Genomic DNA, 16,100 nt, shown 5'->3' on the forward strand with positions numbered 1-16,100 from the left:
CTAAGCAAAATCTTTTTCGTGACAGTCGTCCAAAGTTCGTTCATCATCATCATGTCCACCATAGGGACGGAGGTCTGGGTCTTGTACAGTCTCACAAGATGGTTGATCAGGTCTTGGCCCCATCGCATATTCTTATATTGCTCCAGAAGAGAAAAGACGTATCTAATGATCAAAACTTGTCTAACGATCGCTCCATTTGTCGCACAGCTACTATAATTGGGCTGTAAGGCCAACCTACGCTACGAAACAATTTCTATGATCAACAACTCAAAACTTGTGTTGTACTGGGGGTTTCGAGAATGAAATTCTAAAACCTGTTAAAATCTTCGGACTGATGATTTATGCAAACATAAATGGTGACCAAGGCGACCGAGGTTTCGAGGTTTTAGTGGCATGGAAGAAGAAGATGCCAGTTCGAAAACTGCATACACAGATAGTTTTAATGTCTTTAAGGTTTGCAGTTTAACACAAATAAAACCATGTTATCGCACATTCTGAAAAATCCGATGCACAACACCCAGCAACGATCGCTCGCTCGATCACAGTGCCGTTAAAATGAGTGATGAAAGGTAGAGCTTGCCATTTTTCTCTCATGCCGTGTCGGTGAGTTTCACATTTTTCTCGTTATCAAATTCAGCAATCAAATTAAATATGCATTTTTAATCCATTACATATCCTGCTACATCATCAAACTGGCCGAGAGAACACTCCCTCTTGTTGTGTAGCGTGTGTGTCGTATCTCTGGCATGAGCAACCCCCTATCGCTTCTTCCCCAGTCCTAGGCAGCTGAATTTGCGATGTATCGGGGCACACCCGAGGTATAATATGGTTTAGTAGGTCAAGAGCTTCTTTGCGCTTCCAACAAACGAACAAATTCTCGCGCCGTTAAACAGCATCGGCTCTCATCACATACACGCACCATACCATACCATGGCATCAAAAGATGTTTCCCTGTGTTCTCTCGTGTCCGTCGTCGTCAGAGATATTGTTTGCTCAGCTCAGTCGGTTGTAGCGGCCGTCTCTAACATATATTTTCCCGCTCTTTCATATTAGTCTACGGAAGTGGGGTTTTTTGAGTTTCTTATGAATCACAAATTTAACTGTAAAATTACTTATGGATTTCGGAAGCCTGATAAGCTTGGGCTAGTCTACAAGACAAGAAAAAATGTTGGTCGTCTGCTGATATTCACAGGAAAATCCAGCCAAGATAAAGCCAGCACACTTATTGGCCAGAAATCAAACGCCCGATACGGTGTAATGACACAAATGTCAATATACTTAATCATGCGAAGCTCGTCACTTGATAATGCCGGTGTGGGAATGGACAACAAGTCTTAACCAGGATACTGCGCCAGTACCATTATCAAAGAGATAAAGAGTGGACGTCAAAAATGGTTCTCGGGTTTGTTTATGCACAATTGAAAATCGACCAGTGCCTTTCTTCCTTAAACCTGGACCTGTAAACACCTACTAGACGCTCTTTGTTCTGTTCGAACTGTTCCGTTGGTTGGATGAGTAATAGAACGAACCATGGATGTTTGGTTATTTATAGCAGGTGGCAGATCAAAAAGTGGGTTATGTCCATCATACACGTTATGTTCATCATAATATCTCTTGTGCACAAGGCGCCGACAACACTTTGAGGAGGATGATCATCGACGATCATGCGAGTATCGAATGTCCCATTCGGCTATTTGCATCGCTCGTCAGGATGCATTTTTATCGATGCATCGCAAATTGGAGCGACATTATTATCGCTTATCACAGCTCGTCTAATGAGATCGACGCTTCGCCTGCATATTGCCGGTCTGACGGTTTACCGCAATGGCTTGGCGATAGTCAACCTAACAAGGGGATAGTATATTGCTGCTAATTCTTCCCCTTTTTAATGAACAACTACCACAAGCAAACAGACAAATCACTCAGCTTGTTACTAGTTCGTTCCATGCATGATTATTTCTTGGCAATAATAATAAAAGGAAATCGCAACGTTTATATGCTTTCAATGGAATTACATTGAACTGTAACGGGCTCTTGATTTATGAAAGATTATTGAATAACTCGTACCTACATGTACTTGGAAACGACTTGGCCTCCAACTATACTCAAATAAACCCGCCTTCCATGTCTTCCATGCTTGGTGTGACGCACAATTCCTCCCAACCGAGAGGATGATGTTGTGCAGTTGCGGACGAACAGAACTAAAGTATCGAATGTTCCAGCGATGGTTGCCGCTGATAAGTAAACGGCAATGCCGGCATAGTGTGGCGGCGTCTGCGGTGAGGTTGTGGTTTTGCGATTACTTTCCTTCTAGTAGTTCTTATTTTCCCTTTCTTTCTTGGAGAGGGAGGTGCTTTGTGGCCCACCGATCACCATGCAAGTTCGTCGTCATCAACAAGCGCGAGGAGCAGTGCCTGATAAATGGACCTATTAGACGGCGACAACGACTACGAGTAAGGTGTGTGTGTTTGTGTGCAATGATAGGCGCTAAACGTGCGTTACCGTTGAGAGGCCGGTGCGGCCCCAAAACATCTGGAAGTTTTACCACCCTTGACGGTGGAAACCACCACCAGAGAGAGGGTGGTGGTGGTGGTTGTGATGTATGTTGGTAGAGGTATCTCTCATTTGTGTCATCAACAATTAACAATTGATGTACCGGGAGTTTGATTTAATCCGACATACTCACGATCGTGTCGTGATTTGTGTGATATCACACAGAAGTTACTTGAACATTGAGATAATGAAGCATTTATGTCAGAGCGAACAGGGATAGTGTTGTAATATTTATATTGATGCTAATAAATGGTACATGTTGTACGACTCTTCTTCGCTTGTTTCTTGGTTTAACGATCTATCAGACCATACTCGCATACGAAACTTGTTTGTACCTCTTAGTTGAACAGTCAATCCTTGCTGTAAAGAAGATATTTCCTGGGTAGTGATTAGCTCAAAAATAAAAGCTTTTTATCATTCTTACTACTGATGATAACAATAAGCTTCTTTGACATAACACACAATCCATACGGACGTCTCATAACTATTATATCTCGAACAAACCATAGTTTTAAACATAGAGACACTTATTTTACGACCTTAGAACCTCTATATGTATCATTGAACAAGACTTAGAACAAGAACAAATGTTCTCCCCCTCAAGAAAATTCGGGGTTGACGCGATCGATCGTATATTTGCATGAAACACGTGAAAATCCCATTTCATGACCATCACCATCGCCTTGGTGAGGAATCGACGCAACACATCACTTGTGAAGTATCGACATTCAACATTCGTTCACAAAGCAATGGTAGTGCACCATGACGTATGTGGTAGTGGTGGATTTTTTCTTTCCTTGCTAATGATTTGCGATCTCCCTACATTTGTGCCACACGCACGCACAAATTCTCCTCAATCAAGTTTTCATTCTCTTTTCACCATACCGTTGAATAAAGTGAGCCGCCACCAGTTCTCGCGCTGCGTTGAGCAAGCACGCGTTCGGGTATGCTACGTTATGCGGACATGAGACAGGAGCAGTCGGTAGGAGCTATTCTACTCTAATGCGTAATTTATTATCATACACATAACTTCGCGGAATCGTTTGGCAAGTCGTGAATGGAGGAATAGGACATAAAGGCGCACCCCACAGGCGCCACTGGCAAGTGGAAGCAACTGTTAATTCTTTAAATAATCAAGGTCATTAATGGGTTCCACCACAAAAGCCCACACTACTGCCTGAGCTCGGACAAATCCTTGACACAATGGCGACAATCTACAACAATTTTCCATTGTAGGCTCGTAACTTTTTACAGAAAAAAGGCCGAATTTTACGGTGAATACACGGCAGCTAAAGGATTAAAAGGCAGGGCAGAGTTTGGTTATCTCTTTCATCCTCTCGCGCTGCTCCCACTCACACACTCTTGCTTTTCGTAACTTTATTATCATCGTCTCACGGACCGAACCGCGCTCTCGTCGCCCTGTTTCCGTCTCGTTCTCTCTCACACTTTCTTTCCGTTCCACACAGCGCCAGCTCCGTTGACGCCATTTTGAAAGTCGACAAATCAGGTGAGCCGTCTCGCAAAGTGAGACCGTGATGCGTGAGAAAGAGCCCCACTCACTATTGGGAGCTGGGAGCAAAGATGGCTGCGCTCTTCTCATTGGCTTCACACGACTCGGAAAACAGGCCAATTCTAGCACACCGTTTTCACCTACTAACTCACCGTACCACCGCAGCGAAAAAAACGAGGGTCGGAAAATGGTGCTTGCTACTTACTTATTATTTTCATTGCCCCCATCACGGGACAGTTTTGCTGTTTGTTACCCTCCGCAAAAGAGGTAGTCCTGGGCCGTCCGCTCATGTCTCCGCCGTCGTCGTTTGATGGCTCCGTTTTTCCTGCTCTGCTGTCAACCCTTCGCTGCACACTAGCGCCTCCCTTCCTCCGGTGGCGATTCTCTCTGCCGCTGCTGCTGCTCCTGCTTCTCACTACGCACACTCCACCCACGCACGCACGTTCTCGCCGTGCGACCCGTTTGGTGATTGAACAAACGCGCACTCACACACACGCACTCGCACACCTACACGCACACCCACTAGCACTGCGGGAGCCACACACAACCGAAACGGCACAGCGCGATGTTGGCACCACGCGTTTACTCACTACTGCGGGCTCACTGTGGCTCGCTTACGCACACACACACACAAACTCGCGCACCTAGTAGAATGGGTGAGAAATGGGTCTGTAGTTCGCACATACACCAGCCCCCACACACAAGAGAACACTGCACATAAACGCGAGTCAAGGCGCGTTTGTTGGTAGGCGGATAAAGGAGCGCCTAGAATTCACAACTTTTTCTTTACGCAATTTAGCCGATCATCCGGAAATCGTTTTTGAACAAAGCGCCTTGTCTTCTCACTGCACCCGCTGGAATCGTGGTTGCGTTAGACCGAGTGGGAGAGAGAAAGAAAGAGAGAGATCAAGAACGGAACTGTACGCACAACTAAGATCGTGTGTATGTAGTGTGTGTGTGTTTGTTTGAAAGAAGAGGTTTGTGTGTCAGCGCAGGTGACTAGCTTGAATGATTCGGGCGAGAAAAACACACACCACGCGCCTCACAGCGATTGCAACACACAACGGATCAAAGTAGACGAATTCGCTTTTCCCAAATGCACTCACGCACTCACTATTTCGCTGATGCCCGCGTGTGGCCGTGCCCTTCGACGACGACGACTTGGCTGAAGAAAACCACAAACACACTCGATTATAAATGCACCACTACCACCAGCATACACAGTAGCACAGTGGACGGAGTTAGCCGAGGACAACTTCCCTATTGGTTTCGCTCCGTTTTCTATTCTCACTCTCACTATGCTGCTGCTGATAGCTCTTCTTCCGTCTCACAATGAGAAATCTTCTTTGCGAGCAAAAAACCCTGCACACGACGAGCAGCACACCGATGCGCCGTTTTGCTCACCTCGAAGGAAAAGGTACACTTTTTTTCGCACCGGATGGGATTGTTGGGGTGTGTATTGCGTACTTTCGGAGCAAAAGCATACACACACATACACACGCACGCACTCGGTGTTGAATTCGTAGCTTCGCCCAAAATGCAGCACTTGCTGCTGCCGTCAAATATCGAATATCCCGTAAATAACGCGATTCGTTTTTCTGGTGCTCACTCCGACGGAAAAAGGGACCCGCTTTTCTCACCGACGGCGGCGATGATGATGAAGACGGGAGTGTGTTTGTGTGTGTGATTCTTGCGGAATCTTTTCGTTCACTGCACTAACGGACCACACGCACTTTGCACGACGCGAATGTGCGCGACTTTTTTGTTTTATGCTAAACCGGAAGGAGAAGAAAGAATCATTGTAATGAGCCCCACCAGATAGAACACGGATCCGCGAACCAGCACCTCCTCAATGGAATTCCTTCGCAAAGTGAAACTTTGCCTTGCTGTGCGCTGCCTGGCTCGTGCTGTCACTGTCAAACTTGCGAGCGCGAGAGGCAAAGCAATCGCACACACACACAAGCTCTCTCTCACTAGCGAAACAAGGAGCAAAAGAGAGCAGCCGCGTTCGCGTGTTGAGATGGGACGATTTTTCAAGAAACGTTTTCAACCAAATTTGCGCACTATCTTTGTGAAGTGGAATAATTCTATAAAGTAAGAACAATTCGATTGCAGCACGAAAATATTTTAACTAGTGCCGTTAACTGGCCCGTTTCAAAACCACCATGCACTATTTTTTCACCATGCACTAGAAATCCACGTTCTCCCACTCTAATTATCCACCGTGAAATGTTAACGGTGCGATCTCTTTTCTAGGCCTTTGCTTTGCTCTCTTTCTTTATCTCTCCGTTTCACGCTCTTTTCACTGCGAGCTTGCTCAATTTTCCTGCCTGTCAAAACGATGTACGTCGTCGATAAAAGAAGGAACATAAATACGATTTTTCTAAAACAAATTAGCTCACTTGTTTCGACAGCGTGAAACGGAGAATAACATGACAAAAGGGGCTTAACATTTGATTTGATTGACGATTTTGCATCGAATATTTGAAAAATTCAACTAGAATCGAAAAATCCAATTGGAAAATTAAAATTTAAAACAGCACTCACACAACCCACACTCGTATCATGAGCTCACGCACACTTTCTCACAAAAACACACGTTAGCTGTTTCTTTCTTCCGTTCTTCATTTGGCTAATCAATTTTTGTGAAAAAGTAATCTTGATATCAATTGCTTTCGTACTGGGCGAGTGTTTTTCCATGTCACTGATCCGCACCAGCCACAATATGACTAATGGTAACTCGAAATGAGTACCATGCACGGAGGAGATCGGGAACTTCTATTCTTTCTCATCGTACAATGATTGTCCAGCAGGGAGTAGCAGAGCTGGGACAATTTCGATTTCCAAATAGTACATCACATGCTATCGATTTGCTGAAAGCATCCATCTATATTCACGTCTCAAGCTATGCAGCGGGCACTAATTGCTACCCTGTTTTTCCGCTGCGTGTAACTCCGTCTTCAACCTTCGCGTTGGCTGGTGCTGGGTCACAATCGAACGAAGGTAGCAAGCAAGCAGCAGAGACTGAAATTTGCTATCAAAGAAGCCGTAAGGCAAAGTATTGATGCATAAATACACACTTTAGCTTTAACTGTAGCAGCGGAATCGATTTCTCACACGTTGCGATCGCTTATTTCTGATAGCAAACACGCACGCACACCACACACCGAACACACGGAAAAGTATTGCCTATTTTTCACAAAAATGTATTTTTATTTTCTGTTTAATTGGCGTTTTGACGTTTGTGACGCACGCAGGCACAGCGAAAAAAAGAACAGGAAAAAGAAAACCTCACTGGCAGCCATGTTTTCGAACATGAAACGTCACCCGTGTGACGGAACAGAAGTTTCGAACATGGTTTGAATGTTTGAATTCTCTACCAAAACCGTTAAAAAGGCTCGTCGATGAAATTGCTGTTTAAAAAAATCGAAAATAACAAACACTCGGCGGTGGTTATAGTTTTGTGTAGTATTTTATTTTTTCTTCCTGATTCCTGATTCCGTTCACGTAGGGGAGGAGAGTTAGCTGTGTACTTAGAGAGTAGTAAATTGTTTCCATCGTCGTACTCGGCCGCGCCCAACAGCGGCTCAAAGCGGTATTTAAAACAGCATACTACAAAAAAAAAAAAAAACTAGTTCGAGAACGCATTCTACTCCGCTAAATGAACGTTTTCTCTCTTGTCGAATGGTCTACCTCATCGTTATGCTAAAACTGCGCAAATCTTAACTCAAATGCCCGTGTTATTGTATCCACCTTTAGTCCCACAGACTTTAGCAAAGATCATGTCGTTTCTTTTTTCAATCCATTTTCTCTGGTTTGATATAATCTCAAACTAAACTATTTAACCAGTTTGCCACACTGACACATCTCATGTATACCTCGAAAAGAAAGAAAACCCGACCCGCACTGTTCTAATCTTGTCTACCTTGTGTTACAACATACTGCTTCCATCGAATAAAATTAACACAAAAAACAATTTCCCTAACGTTACACACCACTGATTATCGGTTAAAATTTTGTAGAATATTGATTTGGTATGGTTAGTTGTTTTGTTGTTTCCATTTTTGTCACGTTTACGTTTTACTAATTTTTAACGCTCTCCTCGCCGCCTCGTGTCTCTCCTCTTGTGATAAAGTTTAGGTATCATTTTTGCTCATTTTGATTCAGTTTTATCTTTCTTGTGTCCCAGAACGCGATTTGTTTGTTTGCAACTGAGGTAAAACAGTGCTTCGAAGTAACATTAGAACAAAGAATGTTCCGTGTCTTCCAAAAAAGGACCATCGTCGTAACACATCGTCCATGCAATCGACAATAATTTTGTCCTTGTTTGTCCATAACTTAATTCAGGGAAGAATTGCAAATTGTGGTTCTGCTTTTACTACTGACGACACATTCATTTCAGCTTTCAGTTCCAGCCACCGCGTGTGTGTGTGTGACGGTGATGCAACGGAAGAGAGTACTACTAATAGTACGTTCAGTAGTGTTGTTCTCTGCTTCCTAAACATGTATTCTCTGCACCACGGCAATGTCCCCATTTCAGTCAGTAAAAGCTATGCTCCATTGTAATTGCTGTTTTACAAGACAGTTTTGTTTGTTTGTATGTCCCACTCTCAATCTCCTGCTAATCCCCACCTGCAGCAGCAGCAGTAAGTCTGTTTAAATAATAAGGTACTGTATACGCTTAAACTGCTGCTTAATAACAATTAGTTTCTTACACCTAGCTTGCCCGTTGCTGTTTCTCCCCTAACGTTACATTTTTTTGTATATATATATATAATTGTTGTATGTATATATTCATATATAATATGTTTTGTTTTTTGTTGTTTTCTGTTTGTAATGTTTGTATACCTATTAAATCATGTCCACCCGCCTGCCCAACGTCCAATCTACTCGATCGAGCTAGCTGTATGTCGTGCACTTGCACTATTGTTTCAAACATACAATGAACCTCACACAAACACACACATACACTGTATAGAGTGCGTGTGTGTGTGTGGTGGGGGGGGGGGGTGGCTGCTTTGTCTTAAATATGTCGTCCTCCTCCATGATGTAGGATTTTGAATTGGTTTGCCCCTACTGCTTACAATGTTCAATATCAAATGCAAATGTTTGTCAAGTGCTTCTCCGCCTTCAAACTGGGTTCGTTCGCGCGATTTTCTACGTTTTTTTTTGTATCGTATAACAAGGAAAGGCCCGTAGGCACAGCTTGGTGTCGTTTGCCAGTTTGACATCGTGCACTTTGGATTTTAACGAGCTATGATCGACAATCAGCGACCCTCTGCGCTGGAGAGAAGATGTGAGATTGTCTGGTGTATATGTTTGTCTCACTGTTGCGTGCGCGCCCTGCCCTGCACAATAGGAAACTTGACCGGAGACAATGCGCGCATTTGTGTGTGGTTTTTCGCGGCTTATAAAACTAAAGTTTAATAATTTATTTGCTACCTTCTGGAGAGCATTGTTGGAAATACAATTAAATTGTACCAGTAAAGACACACATACATACATACACTGGGTGGGGAGGGGGGAGGGGGGGCACTTTGCAGTTGGTTGTATATACAAATAAAATTACTAACAAATCACCGAACCGAAGCAACAAAAACGTCTGGAAATACATAGGCCGATAAGTTATCTCGCCTATCTTACGGCCACAAAACGCGTACGAAACAGATAATACAAATAATACACAATTTCAAATACGGATTGCTGGCGTGATAAGCCGGTCCAAGGAGCGGTGAATCGTTGCATCGACTGGCGCATCCGGATGAGCCGGCGCTCGGCGTTCGGGACTAGCTCCGGATATCCAGGATATGTAGTTGTGTCTAATCGTTTCACAGCGTACTCTCGTGTACAGCGTACGAACGGGCAATGGAGCGCAAGCGCCTGTTGGTCTTAAGTCCTAAAAGCACCGGCAGTGGTTTCGGGACCTGCCGCACCAACATTGCTCCGGTTCGTGTTCTTCGCGTGGCTACGCTGCTGCACACACTCCCACCTTCACTAGGACGTGCATTTGAGGAGCCGCTTTTGGCGGAACTCGTACACCCGCTGGCAGTACATGACCAGCTCGGGGGAAACGATCGGGGGCGGTAGGCGCGGATTTTCGCGCCGCAGAGCAGGCACTATCGATGGTTGCTCCTCGATGTTTTCTTCGTACCCTTTCAGCTGTCGTCGGAATCTGTAACAAGGCGGAGTGATATTGGTCGTGGGATTAGCAAACTCGGACGTACACTCCCGTCCTGTAGCGATTCTTACCTGCAGTACTCGCTGAACGTTAGCACGTAGCACTTGTCCTCGATGCACGCCACACTGTTGTGATCCTTGTGACGTGAGGCAAACACCTCGTCTGGACCATCCGTTCGCTGGCGGCCTTGCTCGGTGTGTTCCGGTCGGTAGTACCACAGCAAAGACATCATCATTTCTCCTACAAAGAAACATGAATCATTAGTCCAACTGTCCTGTCCTTTACTGTCTTTTGTGAGTTAAAATAGCCCGAGAGCCCTAACAAAACGTTGAGTAAATCGAAGGCCACATTTTCCATAAGTTCTCGTTGGATAGGATTAGGGGCATCGTAGGGCATTCCGTTGTAGTTTAGGACCACCTTTTGAATTTCAGTGAGACATGTCTCGGAGAAGCGACAAGAGTCCTCCATTAAATCTCCATAAAAACTTCGCTCACTGATTGCTTCGATTTGCGTGCCTTGACCATCGGATACGCGACACTACGGTCGAATCATATGCCGTTACCATGGAATCACGTGCCATAAATAGGAGCTGTCCGAAGATCCGATCATAGCGACATGTGCATTCGATGGCTAAGGCACGAAAATCGAAGCAAACGGTGAGCGATTCGACTGTAACGGGAAACAGGTGTTATTGGAAAAGGTTCGCCGATTGAGGTTTGTACCAAAAGTAGAATTGCTTAAGCTGCTGAACGGATGCTCACTCTGTTCCTCTTCCTCTGTCCTCTTAGACAATAGTAAAATCTTGATTTTATAGTATTTTTCTGCAATCGATCATCAGGGAGTACCTCACTGTTTCAAACATCTTTACTCGGGGTAAAAACTAACATCACGAATGCTTTAAGACCAGGCTATTTTGAATGCATCTGTTATTGGCGACAACCTCGATGTCGAACAGTTGATTATCATTTGTTCCTTCTTCAACTTCATCCATGGCAAGCTTCCTGATAAGCCCGTGGTCTTGAGCATTAGGACTGTCCTGTAGAATCCCTTTGGTCGGATAAAGCACGGTCAAAAGAAGATCTACATGCGTGGCGATCTCTCTAGGGTGTTTTATGTTCAACCAGTAAGTTTGATCACCACTGTTTAGCATACATGTTTACAAGGGAAATAGTTCCTTCACTTGAACCACTATTCATTATTAATCATTTTCACAGATTTGATCTTTCCCGCTAGAACACTTCCCAAGCTAGAACTTACCGTCGTCGGGATTTTCCCACAGATGGGCCACCTTGGCAACGTATGGCAGTTCCGCCCGTTTGCTGCCTGCCTTTAGCAGCACACAGTCGCGCGGCTTTATAATGTCTCCAACGGAATGTCGCATCGCCGGATAGCACGTGCGTAGTACCGGCGGATCATCACTCTGTAGTAAGCGAGAAGAAATTGTTACACACTTTTTAATAGAATAATTCCCCAAATTGAAGCCAACCGAATGCTTACGTTCAAAAACACCATGCCTTGGAACGGCTGACCCTCCCAGGTCCAACCGTTGCTCCAGCGCGGAATGGAGTTACATTTTTTTGGCACAATCAGCTCCTCCAGCTCAGCGGCGGTTAAGTTCCGATTCGTGGATGGACGATGCCGTTTCTTCATGCTGAACTTTTTCGCCTTTGTCTTCGAACGTGAACGGCGCCGCTTAACGGAACGACTTGAGCCCCGCTTTGGTAGCAGTTCCTCCTCGTCTTCCAGTTCCTCGTACGCATCATCCTCGTAGCTTTGGCGTAAAGCCAGGGCTGGATCAACGGGCAATTCCACCGGAGGACTTGGCTGTGGCTGTAAGGTTTCGGGCAGATGGGTCGAAACCACCCGCTTCGCTTCCTCCTCCGCCTCCTCCTCTTCCAGCTGCTCGTCCATGAACGGTTCCATCCCTTCCGGAGGTTCTAGCTCACTTCCCTCCTTACCTTCGGCGATGATGGCCTGAATCGGTTCATCTCGAACGATAGGATCCGCCGCGTTGCGTTCCTGTTCCTGGATCATGTTGTTCTTGTCCGTGACGGCGCTGTTATTGTTGTTATTATGCTGATTAACGAGCACGTTCGTATCGACACTGGCCACATCGTCTTCCACCAGCATGGTCGCCGCATCGTCAAAGTCCGTCTCACGATCATCTATCACCGACGAGTGATCCATCAGCGTGACCACACTGTCATCAAACGCAACGCCACCCTTGCGGCGATCCTCTTCATCGCGATCATCTTGACCTGCCGCCGGAGACACCGGATCGGCTCCAGGAGCGGGGATTGGTGTCGAGGTAGCGCGCTGGTACAAAGATTCGTCCTCTTTCGCCATAACCGAAACGTGATTGCTTCGCTTACGAGCGTGCGAATCGTCACCGTCACCAGCTTGAGAAAGCTCCTTTTGCTTTCTCTTCCTGCTGGCCGGCGCATCCTTTTTGCGTTCTTTGGAGCTTGTCTTCTTTTTGCTCTTACTCTCTTTACATTCAGCCGGCTGTTCCGGTTTGCTGGTCGACTGTACTTGCACCACCACAGGTGTTGGTTGTTGTTTTGAAGCTTTAGACTTTGCTTTTGGTTTTTTAGAACCCTTAGTTCCGGCGAAGGATAGATCCATCGGCGAGGAGGAGTTGGGCGTATCAAGCACTAGTGGAGAGTCCTTGGATTTACACTTGTTCGTGTTACCAGCACACTTTGCACCACGGCTCTGTTCGGAATGCGATCGGCCTTCCTGCTGTTGCTTGAGCTTCTTCAACCAAGCCCGGGAGTGGACCTGCAGCTCCGTTCCGCTAAGAATTTCGGGCTCGGAGAAGTATCCTTTGGCAACGAGATCGATTGTACGATCAACATTCGACAGTGGTGGCAAGACGGTTGCACCTACATCCACCGCTGTTGATGCTGTTCGTTGATCTTCTTTGCTCACAGCTTCATTGCGTGCGTCTTGCGCACCTTTGTTTGGCAATGTCCTGTCCTCCAAAATACTGTCAGTAACACTTTCACTAGCTGCCACAGGTGACGGTTGCGACTCTTTGACTTCGTTGAGCGTTTCCGACTGTTCCGATCGGCAGGCCCGTTTGTCGCGCAGTGCACTTTGACGCTTCGGCAGGAGCGTAACGTTTGAACGGCGCAGCAATCGTTTGCGAACTGCTATAGGCAACCGCTTCAGAGAGTCAATGCTAGATCGGAATACGCGATAATATCGCCTGCCGCCTGATCGTGCCCGTTCCGTACCGACAACAGCCACCCGAGGTTCTGTCAGCTTGCTACATTCCAAAGCGAACTGTCTGCGCTGCAGTTTGTTGGGCGGAGTTGTTCCTGTCGTTCGAAGAATATTTCTCCGACATCCCTTGCGTCTGCTATCAGTAGTAGTAGTAGACGGTTTCCGCTGAGCTAGCCGTTTTTTAGCGGACGGTGGAGGCCGACTGCGTGGAATTGCCAACCGTCGAGTTTTACCCTTCGCTATCTCAACCTTCCGCTGCTCTTGCAGCTCGATATCCTCAACATCCTCCACCTTTCCGTCTCGCAGCAGTGCGTCTTCCTCCTCCTCTTCATCTTCCTCGTCTTCTTCCTCGTTTTCTTCCTCGTCATCATCTTCTTCTTCCTCATCTTCCTCCTCATCCTCCTCTTCTTCTTCTTCCTCGTCTTCGCTTAGTTCTACCGGTTCCGGACACTGTGGCAGGAGTGCGTCATCGTCGCCCTCCAGACCGTTTGTACGTTTGATCAGATTCTTATAGCTATTCGGGGGTGACTGCTTCGGTGTTGCCTTCTTGCATGCCACCAGCAGCGGTCTCCGTTTGACGGTGGAGGCCGGAATCGGTACCGGTGAGGGAGGATCTGGGCTGCCCGCAGCACTGCAGCTGTCATGTGATTGTACTTTTACACCGTTCTTTGATATTGAGCTCAGCGGTTCGGGAGCGCCAGCAACGCGCGGGGTTAGGAGGCTATCACTAAGACTAAAACTATTATCACTACTGGTTCCCCTTGGTTGCTGGCTAGGACTTTTGCAGACACTGTTCGCGACGTCCATCTTTGCTGGCACGTCCACTGCGGATCTGGCGGTTGTCGGTGTCAACGTCTCTGTTTTCGACGTTGTCGTAAGTGTAGATTTCGGTGCTTCCACCATCGACGCTTCCGTCGTAAGCACGAGCTCGGTGAGCATACTCTTGCTGTCCGGAGGTAGTTTGGCATCGCTTTCCAGGTCATCTTTCTCCACCAACAGGCCGGTTATTAAAGGTGGCTGCTGTTGCTGCTGCTGCTGCTGCTGTTGCTGCACGCTATAGTGCGAATGTAGATGATGATGATGTGGTGACCCATGCAAGAGATTTGTACTGGCACTGTGGTGATGTAGGTGGTGCGGTAGATGCGTTGCAACGCGCATCTGCTGTAAATGGTGATGCAGGTGGTGATGGTCGACGGACGCATGTGGATGCGCTGCTGGCTGATGTTCGAGGTGGCACTCCGAGCGTTTGATCGGCTTTTCCTCATCTCGGTCCTTTTTAATCACGATCGATTCGTCCATCAGGTCCGGCGTCATGGCGGGACCCGTCTCCTCGAAATCTTCCTTTTTACACACGGTTCCTACTAGTGGTTCTAGCAGCTTAAACTCTTCGATCTCCTGCTTCACAATGGTAGTTGACACCGGAATGCTTGTTAACTTGTCTTCGGTACAGTGGGCTTTTTCGCCACACTCCGTCCCCTTCAGGGAAGGCTGTAGAGCTTCGCCTGGATGCACGGGAGGAACGTTCAGCACGGTCGATACTCGGACGGGGCTCATTTCGGGAGTTTCGAGAAGTGCCATCTTGCCTGATATCGAGTAGGGCGGTGTTAGGGCACCGTGCGATTCTTCCTTAAGGTCTGTCAGCTTCGGATGGTGATAATAGCCGAGCGGATGGTGGTAAGGATGATGGTACGGGCTACCGTAATGCATCGGTGTTGACAACATATCCGTTACGGACTCTGGCTTTATCGGTAGCTCGGTTTTGTAGCACATCTTATCCAGCGGATCGGATCCCGTGGCAGCCGTTGTCACTACCGGCGGTGTTTGTTTCGCAGACGAGCTTAGCGTCGTTATGGGCGCGGAGGTGGATGTCGCTGTAATGGCCGTCTTTTCTGCGATTTCCGGTTGCATCGATCCGTGCTGCTGTGAGTGGTGCAGCGGACTAGGATGATGATGGTGGAAGTGGTAGGGATAGGTGTGTGGATGGTGGTGAGTCGGCACTCCCGGTGGATGCATTTCCATTGCAAGCGTAGACCCGTGATGGTGATGTGCGTGGTACGCGCCGTGTGATGGATGTGGTTGCTGCTGTTGCTGCTGCTGCTGCTGCTGCTTGGAAGCTACGCCCGAGGACGACTCAGTATCGGGCAAAGTTTGCCTAACGGAGGTGGTAGTTGCCGAGCTAGTGACGGGCGAGTCGACTGGCGCCGGCGGTGACGAGGAGGACGATGCCGACGAGGAGCTTGACGAAATGGTGATTGGTTCGGTCGTGCTGATCCTGGTGGTCGGCTGATTTTGTACGATATGGTTGTTTGTGGCTACTGGGCCCTTACTGGCCTTGATACCAATAAGGGACCCAGCATTGACGTTTTTTGGACACTGCATCGGACATGGACAGTTGGTTGTGTAGTGCGCATCTGCAAAGAGGATAACCAAGGACAGAAAGTTAGCAAAGCCCAAAGTACCAATTGGGGTGATGAATGGATGCTTAAGAGGGTGATGATGGATGACAGAACGGAAAAATGGAATTTTGAAATCTCTCTATGTAAATCACGTTTTACCAATATGATCATTCAGAAATTATGTTGCTGTACCTTAACCTTTGGAATGTTCAACTACAAACTTTAGAATATCCAA

General features: G+C 46.8%; 1 protein-coding gene across 2 annotated transcripts in view; it reads right to left on the reverse strand.

The window, feature by feature from the left end:
• Positions 1-7,516: 7,516 nt before the first annotated feature.
• The window catches only part of LOC118506330, a 164,766-nt gene continuing 156,182 nt past the window's right edge, over positions 7,517-16,100 (reverse strand). For both annotated transcript variants that reach the window (XM_036043300.1, XM_036043301.1), the window contains exons 9-12: positions 11,739-15,880; positions 11,499-11,661; positions 10,313-10,481; positions 7,517-10,235 (exon numbers count right to left, since the gene is read on the reverse strand). In XM_036043300.1, coding sequence (XP_035899193.1) covers positions 10,058-10,235; positions 10,313-10,481; positions 11,499-11,661; positions 11,739-15,880 — 4,652 coding nt within the window. In that variant the 3' untranslated portion in view covers positions 7,517-10,057. The remainder of the gene's footprint in view (positions 10,236-10,312; positions 10,482-11,498; positions 11,662-11,738; positions 15,881-16,100) is intronic.

This window comes from Anopheles stephensi, chromosome 2 (assembly GCF_013141755.1).
Source record: "Anopheles stephensi strain Indian chromosome 2, UCI_ANSTEP_V1.0, whole genome shotgun sequence".
Lineage (NCBI taxonomy): Eukaryota > Metazoa > Arthropoda > Insecta > Diptera > Culicidae > Anopheles > Anopheles stephensi.